Genomic DNA, 9684 nt, shown 5'->3' on the forward strand with positions numbered 1-9684 from the left:
GGGAGGTAACCACTCCCTCCAGGTGCTGCATGCTTTACAAAATGGAGATTCAGGGAAGGTTTTAAATGTGACACCCTCAATATTATTTGTATCCAGGGCCGAACTGGCCATCGGGTACTTCTAGCAAATGCCAGAAGGGCTGATGGCTAGATGGGTCGGTCCGCATGCCCGTCCGAGCAGCAGCACCTCCCTGCAAGCTGCTTGTCGGACGGAGAATCAGTGACATGCAGCTGATGCAAGTAATCACATGGGACGGCACCTGTTACGTGGTGCACATCCCATGTGATTACTTGCATAGGCTGCACGTCACGGACTCTCCATCCGCCGAGCAGCGCGCATGGCATGCGGATGGCTGGATCATGAAGTGAAGCAGACTGTGCGCGTGCGGATGTAACAAATTGTGTGTTTGGCCATGTTAATATAGTGTGTGTGTGGCCATGTTAATATAGTGTGTGTGTGGCCATGTTAATATAGTGTGTGTGCGCTCGGCAATTTTATTATAGCGTGTGTGCGTGGCCATGTTATTATAGCGTGTACACGCGCGGCGAAGTTATAGCGTGTTTGCGCGCTGCCATGTTATTATAGCGTGTGTGTGCGGCCATGTTAATATAGCGGGTGTGTGCGGCCATGTTAATATAGCGTGTATGTGGGCGCAGTATTTTAATATAGTGTTTGTGGGCGCAGTATTTTAATAATTGTGTGTGTGTGGGCGAAGTATTTTAATATAGTGGGTGTGGGTGCAGTATGTTAATATAGTGTGTGTGTGTGTGTGTGTGTGTGTGTGTGGTGTTAGCGCAGTATTTTAATATATGTGAGGGAAGGAAGGATCTTCATATAGTGTTGGATAGGCTATTTAATGGTGAAGTGTAGGTGGAGGCTAATTATTTCAGGTGAGGCGAAAGAACCTTTAATTTAATGCTGTGGTGGTTTGTTGCTATTAATTTAACATGGGGATGATTTTAGGGAGGAGGGCTATTTATTAAATGTGAATATGAATTATTTAATACTGGGGATGCTTGTGGAAAATAGCTATATTTATTAAACATTAAAGATATTTAATTTATTGCTGGAACTGTTTGGAGGGAGGGAAATAGGTTTTGAGTAAATGGGTATACTATTAATTTAATGTTGGGTCTGGTTGGAGGGAAATAGGTCTACTTATTAAATGTGAATATTATTATTGTTGGGAAAGGAGGGAGGCCTAATTATAAAAAGTGAGTTCTATTGATTTAACACCGGGGCTGGTTGGAGTTTTTCTAAATCTCATGTACCTATTTTTTTTTAAAAATAGGACATCCAACATCCCAGGATCAAGACGAGCAGGAACTGAGCTAAAAAAAACAGCTGCCACAAGTAGTGAAAGTGGCAAAACAGGTAGGAGAGAGCAGGACAGTCTGCCAACGTTCTTAATCTGGTGGGGCAGTCCTGAATTTGGGTGACTGTCTCACTTAGTCAGGATTTAGTCCGATTACAAGGACAGTTGGGAGGTATGTCCCGCTTCACAACGCACCGCTTGTGAAGGCAAAGCTGTGTGCTTCTAACAGTAGTGCACACAGTATTGCCTGTGTATTTGTCTAAAATTATAACCATGTTACATAATAGGGGTCCTGCTGTCTTAAAAACCCTGGGCCGAGCCTTAATCCAGCTCTGGTTAGGGGAAGGGAGCTGATAGCTGCTCCTGGTCCTTGGACATGACACAGCCTGCAGTGCAAATTGAGGAGCTCTAAGTAGCACATGATTTGGTAATCTCGTGAGACAAAGAGCTTCCCTGCTCACTCTACACAAAGTTCCCACCCTAATGGATGTCAGCACTATGAGAAGCATAGATATGTACAGTGGGCTGGGGGTGTCATAATGTGTGTGGAAGGGCGTGATAAATGTAATGTTTTATTACAATATATGTATCAATGCCCCATGTTGGCCACACCTCAGCACAATGTGGTCACGCCCTTTTCGGCAACACACAGTTTATTTGCTACTCTTCTATGGAGGGGGCCCCCAGAAGTTCACTGTACCTGGGCCCCAAATTTCTCTTGCCAGTCCTGTACATACCATTATCTGATGCTGGTAAGCCCTATGATGCAAATAGAGACTCGAGCTGCTCGTAATACATTTGTATCTCATGGAAAACAGTATAACAATGATCTTTGCAAAAAGTACTGTTATATTATTATCTGGAACAGAGGTGGACCTGTGTGCTTTAAATGCCAGGGCTGATTTTTAGTCCCAGTCCGGCCCTGTTTGTATCACTGGGTAGGGAATCACCTAAAGGAGATTTCTTGATGTGGCAGGTGAGCTTAATCCCAATATAGCTATATTGTGCACAAAATTCTCCTTTATGTTTATGTTGGCACATAGTGATAAATTGTTTGTTTGTGAGCTCTGGACAATAACTTTCTAAAAATAAATGATAGTGTTTTAACTTAGATTTCATGTTATAATTATGGTTACTAACAGATTGTTATTTATCATTTAAAGCTCCCTTTAAGGATTAAATTATAGGAATTCCACATTCTCTTCCTATACACTTTCATTCGTGTGATGTGATAAATTGATAGTGTCCTCATGTATGTAACATGACAATACTGGTTAGACTGTTGTTATACATATGTATTTATTTGGCCTTGTATACACGGACGTTAATTTAAAATTATTAAGTTCTCATTCTCAAAACCTATTAAACACGCTTTGATAGTCCAAAAAACAATGCAAGTGAATGGATCTCACATACTTTCTGACAAGTGTTCATTTCATCCTCAAATGTCTGTTGAATGTTTCTATGGTAACACCAATTTAGTGCCTGCCAGGACATGCTTGACCTGTTAACAAAATAGCTTCCTGTGTCACTGCCATCAAGTGTAGATTGAGGAGCTGTGAGAAAAGTATACCATGGCTTTGCGGTGAAGGAGAATACAGAATTATATGACTCATCCTCTCCTGCCTATAGTGACTGCTACAAAACTTTGGCACAGACTTGGATGATATGTCCAAAAAAGGAGAAGGAACAGCAAGGTAATAATACATTTGTTTATTTACATATTTATATTCAATATCATTACACAAATACACACTTGCAGACACTTAAGGGGACTGGATAGGAAGATACTACAAGCAATTTGAATGTTTCCATGATTAAATCTCATTACAGAATCAGAATATTTGTGCAGTTTGATTACTCAAGAGTACTATTGTATTGTCATAGAAAATCCCAGACCTGGGCCGACATATTGGGTCTATTAGTAATAAAATTATGGAGAGCTATAGGAGTGACTGATGACTCCGAAAGGTCTCTCCAATTAAAATACAATAATTGGTGTGGGTGAAAAAGTGGAAAAAGTGAAAGTAAAACAAGATAAAACATGTCCTTAAAACCTTGGTTAAAACTACTCGGTATCTAGGTACTCTGGAGATATACACAGATGCATTTATGTGTCATTTTCTGGGATTATTGTGATTATATAAAAGTAACCATAGAAGTAATTATGGAGTATATTATTTTGTTATTTTTTTTTTGTTGTACTTTATAATATAAACCAATTAGGAATTTATTTCTTAACATGCTCCTTCTCTTAGCCAGAGTCCAGATGGTTGTTACATGTAGCCATTTTTCCTAGGGCTCCTCTATTCCCCTCACACCCCTGGCCAAACAATACAAAATCAAAAGACTGAGGCTTGTGATTGGTCCTTCTGCTCACACACACACACACACACACACACACACAAAAGGCTGCATGTGGCACATTAGGAAAATATACTTTGCTTGGTGCCCCCACCATTCACTGTATTTAGCAGGAAGGGATCAGCACTGACATATAGCCAGAACCTCTACCGATCACCTCCAGCTCCCTTGGTCTTGGCACAGCACAGATCCGTCACAGCTCTAAAGCTTTTAATTAGAGCATCTTTATCAGATCCCTCTTAATGGGTTGAGAGACCAGCAGCTCCGGCGGTGATCGGTAGAGGGATCGGCTTTATGTCAGTGCTGAGGTCCTTCCTGATGAATACGTTGATTGGCGGAGGCATCAAGGAAGGGCCCCCCACCAAAGTACTACTATTGGTAAACCACTATATTTCATAAGAATATTGCTTGGATAGAATGATAGAATTTAAACCACTTATAATGTTCAGCTACTAACATGCCCACTAATAAAATATCCTAAAGACACAGTGTTAATTTTTGCTTTACAATTTTACATAGTATTTTGTATTCATTATTTTATAGCGTACATTGTGAAGACTGGCTTGAAATACATTTAAACTGGATGTTACAGCAATAAAATCACAAAGAAGTGACTCCTCTGCAAAAAAGATAAGGATGCATCTGTGTCAGCTACGTGTTGTCTGTTAAACTACTATGGGAATGACGCAATAAGTATGGATTTTTTTTTTCTATTGTACTATAATATAGCATTTAAATGTATGTTTTGCAAGATTTGTTGTTGTTCAATTGCTAATGATTGTTTTTCCTTCAAGACCGTAGAGAAATATGGAGATTGTCTCAGAGTCCATAGTTTCATTCTCAACTAGGAAACAGAACTGCAGCAAGAGGAAGTATAAGGTCCTGGATTGTCTGTTGCTTCACCTGCCACATTCCAGGAACCAGAAGTTCAGAGGAAGGAAACACATAAATGTACTCAGAAAAGAAAAACTAGATCCTGATCCCTGCTCTTAAGAAATAATGATGATTTTGCCTGACATGCAACACCAACTGAAAGCACCAGCAGAAAACACCTTCAGCTGAACTTGATGATGAACGTGTCCATTTCTGCAAGAGCATCATCATGACTTCTAAAAACTTTCATCTGTATGACTATTTTGTGTGAAGTTAAACATGGCAATAATCCAGGGTTGATCTTACACTATTAACCAACACTTTCATATGCAACACAACTGCAGTACTTATTTCCAAACCTGCACTATACTCACTTTCATATCTGATAAATTTACCAAAAGTCGCACCACATAAATATATACACTCCACAGCCCAATATCACTTTCCACAGACATATAAATGATTAACAGACAACATTTCCCACTACTTCCACTTAATGCTCAAATGTCTGGGGATATGGGCCCACCTAATTACACATCTACCTCATACTATCCCATACTAGCATAATTTTTGAAATTCATATTTTCTAAATGGTATTAAAAGTATTAATTTTTGTTAACATTTGCATAACAATATTTTGAACACAGTAGTTTGTTTACAAAATTTGGTTAACTTTTACAAGAAAAATAAAGAAAAGTAATAAACTGCATAATGTTTTCAAGTATCATTTCTTTATTAAAAACTGTTAGGAACCGTGTGTGTCAATATAAAATTTGCTTGGGTAGAATGAAAAACAAAAAAGTATTTTCAGATTAAACCAGTGAGCTGCAAAACCATAAAAGTAGGCCTGGTCATAAAATATTTAAACCACCTTTAGTCTTGAATGGATACTCAGAATACTCTAAAATACCAGTGTTAATGCCCAGCCTACAAAATCTTGTTTGTGTCAGTTATAATGTCTATCAGGATCTAATGCCACTGTTAATGGCCATTTTGTGCTATCTTGCCCTCGCTGTCCAGCAAGTTGTAATGTACCTTAAAATATAATGTACCAGTAGGGCCATATACCACTGATAATTTGCCATTGCTAATATCTAGCAAGAGTTCATATGCTAATGATTATGCCAGTGACGATGTCCAGTGCACTGTAAAATGGCAATGATAACGTCCAACAAAATCTATGTATAACACCATGGAAATGTAATATGATAATGCTACTTCCCCACTCAACATGATCTAATATGCACATTTGAATGGCCAGTAAGTTGTAAAATAGCAGCGATTAATGCCAGCAATAAGAAATATGCTGGTAATAAAGCGCAGCAAGACTTTATTTGCTGTGGTAATGCACAGTAAAAGGTCATTAGTACTAACACATAGTAAGATGTCAAGCAATAGCAGTATGATGCTCAGTAATAGTAATACTGAAAAGGTGTTCATTAACAATAATGTGCTGAGAAATGGTAATGGCAGGCAATATTATCTTTAATAGTGATGTCCAGTAAGCTTCCCAGTAGTAAATGAAATCAAAATGCAAACCTACAGAAAAAGGTAGGTTAACTGTGTAAACTAACTTTACAATTTTGACAATGAACTTTACATTTAAAAATTCAATGTCCTTCTAAACATGTTATATATTTACAATGCACAAAGCTCTGCAAGATATGATAAAGCTAGAACTGCTATCAGCTAGCAAGGAGTTTTATATGGTTACAAAAAAATCACTTGTCTGCTGTATGACTCTGATACAAAATGAAAATGGCCTCAAATCCTCTAACATTTATCTACTGCGCCTGTCCTTATTCCACTTTACTGTCAATTTAGACACTTGTGCCCAGTGGTGGCATTACTTTTTCTTGGGCCTTATAACTGTATCAGACAAAGAACATACTTAGTATCCCTATGCTCAGGAAAATTAGTTTGGGGTGGCACCAAGATAACAATCACAAATAAGTTACTGAATCATATAAAGTGTATTATTTCCATTTTTTTAATAAAGTACATAAAATAACAAAAAAATGCTAGTTGTTAATCTCCACAACTAGGGTATATATGCATTGTGTTCTATGCTTATAATTTTTTTCTCCCTCCTCCTTTCTGCAGATGCTGCTGTTTCTTCAAAAGAAGGAAGAGAAAAAATATCCAGCAAAAATGACCTCAACTTTTCTGAACCTTGAAATGTTTATTATAAAACAGATGTACTGTCTTTCAAGACAAAAAAGAACGTTCTCCAGGGATATACTATTAAAGCAACAGCAAAAGTCACGTGGAGCAGTGAGTGGATTCTTCCCACATTATCAGCTTCTTTTTGGACTTGACAGAAAATTAAAAGAAAGATCTACTCTGCAGACCGAAGCTAACAAGTGGAAAAGTGGTAGTTGTTGCTCCAGAGAAGAGATTTATGCTAATACTGGAAGTAGGCTTAAAAAGTATAAGTGAACAACTGGCATGCTAACCAAAACCAAGTGGAGTTCTGTATATGGAGGCAATGAAAAACAGTGCATTAAATCCCCTATTTCTTCTTTCAACTGGGACTCAGATTGCGCGTGACAGTATATTATACATTGATGTAAAGGTCCTAATTAACATTTGCATTCTACTCTTATATCAGGCTATGCTAAGCCATAAGGTAGGGAAATCTGCTCTACTTGGAAAAAAATTATCTCCCAAATAATCTATCTTGCTGTGTGCTATTTAAAGGTTCAGTCCCTCGTAACATAAAACAATTTAGTAGCTAAACAAATTAATAATTTATTTTTAGATTTCCAATCACTTCCTCTTTTTTTCTAAGGGTAGTGTCACCCTGACCCCTGCAGACAGTGGTCATAGGGTATTTCCACATTGTGACCTTGCTGTGTGCAGGCATTAGAAGAAGATATACTCAGGGTTCCTGGGGCAATAACATGCAGGGTGCATAAGCAGGACACTACCTTTTTAAATGCAAGATATTGTAAAAAGTGTAAATGCCACAAAAATATAAAATATTCAGTAAGTAGCTGCATCCATTTAATAGGAATCAGAAACTTAACTCTAATCAGATGAATTTTACAAGACAATTCAACTCAATGTGTCCATTATTATCTATTAAAGTGCATGTTACCATGAATTAACATTTTCTTATTTAATAGTGTATGAAAAGCTAGCTACAAATCATGCCTGTTATTTTTAGAATGTATGTAAACATGAGAATGCATTTATTATGAAACTAAAACACAGTGCAAGACATGAAGAGTAAAAGGCACACCTGTGAAATGCGTAAATATAAATCTTATTTCATTCACATACACTATATGGACAAAAGTGTTTGGACGCTTGACCATTGCACCAACAGGGACTGTAATGACATTGGATTCAAATTCATACACTTTAATATGGAGTTGGTCCCCTTTTACAACAATAACAGCTTCCAATTTTCTTGGAAGGTTTTCCACAAGATGTTGGAGTGTTTCTGTGAGATTTTGTGCCCATTCATTCTGTAGGGCATTTATGAGGTCAGACAGTGATGTTGGACAAGAAGGCCTGGCTCGCAATCTCCATTCCAGTTCATCCCAAAGGTAATCGGTGGGATTGAGGTCAGGGCTCTGTGCGGGCCAGTCAAGTTCTTCCTCACCGAATTCATCAAACCATGTCTTTGTAGTCCTTGCTTCTGCACTGGGGTAAAGTCATGTTGGAATACAAAAGGGCCTTCCCCAAACCTTTGCCACAAAGTTGGAAGCATAGCATTGTCCAAAATGACTTGGTATGCTTAAGAATTAAGATTGCACTTCACTGGACGTAAAGGGCCTAGCACAAACCCTGAAAAACAGCCCCATACCATTAACCCTCCTCCACCAAACTTCATAGTTGGCATAATGCAGTCAGGCAGGTTACATTCTCCCAACATCCGCCAAACCCAGACTCACTCATCTGACTACCAAACAGAGAAACGTGATTCTTCACTCCACAGAACACATTTTCACTGCTCCACAGTCCAGTGTCGGTGTGCTTTACCCCACTCCATCCGATGCTTGGCATTGGTCTTGGTAATGTGAGGCTTCCATGCAGCTTCTCGGCCATGGAAACCCATTCCATTAAGATCCCGCCACAGAGTTTTGTGCTTACATTAATGCCAGTGGAAGTTCGGAAACCCTTCAGCTATGGAATCAGCAGAGCATTGGCGACTTTTACACCATGCACCTTAGCAGTAGTTGACCCGCTCTGTGATTTTAGGTGGTTTTTCACTTCGTGGCTGAGTTGCTGTTCCTAAACGCTTCCACTTTCTAATAATGTCACTTACAGTTGACCGTGGCATTTCCAGCAGGGATGAAAGTTCATGAACCGTCTTACTGCAAAGGTGGCATCCTTTCACAGTACCGCACTTGAAGTTACTGAGCTCTTGAGAAAGACCTATTTTGTATCACAAATGCTTGCAAATGGAGACTGCATGGCTAGGTGCTTGATTTTATACACCTCTGGCAAGGGGCCTGATTGAAACACCTCAATTCTATATAGTGTATTTCGTACAGAAAAACACCCAATAATATAACACGGTTAAAAACATTTAAAACATCACACTGAAAACTGGCATGCACCCACAGCTAGTGTGAAATTAAGAAAACAATAACACTATATAGTCAATACACCTGAAATATCCAGCTGTCTAAATAAGTATGTGATAATCACTACAAATAAAGTAATTACTGGAATATTAAATCACATATAACATGATTAATGAAGAATGACATCCACATAAGTAAGATGGTATATAATAAACACATAAAGTTTAACTAGTCACACAAATTAACATGGTACAGGGTGTTTGTCATTCACTCAGTAGTTCAAATGCCCTTGTAAAACTTACACCTAGCGTTGTGGAATGACGGATACTCCGTTAAAAGAGTATGGTGAAAGCAGTAATTATGTCACATCAATGTCCAAACTACTTCCACTTTAGGATCACCCTCTGCTTTCATTTGTAACAATCTCCTAAAATACTGCTAAGTTAGACACATTTATGTTTTAACTTATCGAGAGAGGGGACATCATTATGGTCTTATGTCATTTTGGTGTGTTTGAAGTTTTTCATTACGTTTGTCAAAATGCGCCTAGAGAATGTCTTTTCATGAAGGTGCAAAATGTGTAACATAATTATT

The 9684-nt window shown here is 38.3% G+C and overlaps 1 protein-coding gene across 9 annotated transcripts in view; it reads left to right on the top strand.

Annotated features, from left to right (window-relative positions):
* The window catches only part of LOC142148381 (casein kinase I-like), a 69183-nt gene extending 61525 nt beyond the window's left edge, over window positions 1–7658 (top strand). For 5 of the 9 annotated variants that reach the window (XR_012690848.1, XR_012690847.1, XR_012690845.1 and 2 more), the window contains 2 exons: window positions 1292–3012; window positions 4223–5264. Coding sequence is in view for 2 of the 9 variants with exons in the window: in XM_075204781.1 (XP_075060882.1) it covers window positions 1292–1439 (148 nt within the window). In the remaining 7 variants the exon portion in view is untranslated. Of the gene's footprint in view, window positions 1–1291; window positions 5265–6655 lie in introns of those variants that run through there. The other 4 variants (XR_012690846.1, XR_012690850.1, XM_075204782.1 and 1 more) reach the window with 4 other exon arrangements.
* The last annotated feature ends 2026 nt before the right edge of the window (window positions 7659–9684 follow it).

Source organism: Mixophyes fleayi, chromosome 1, assembly GCF_038048845.1.
Source record: "Mixophyes fleayi isolate aMixFle1 chromosome 1, aMixFle1.hap1, whole genome shotgun sequence".
Classification (NCBI taxonomy): Eukaryota; Metazoa; Chordata; class Amphibia; order Anura; family Limnodynastidae; genus Mixophyes; species Mixophyes fleayi.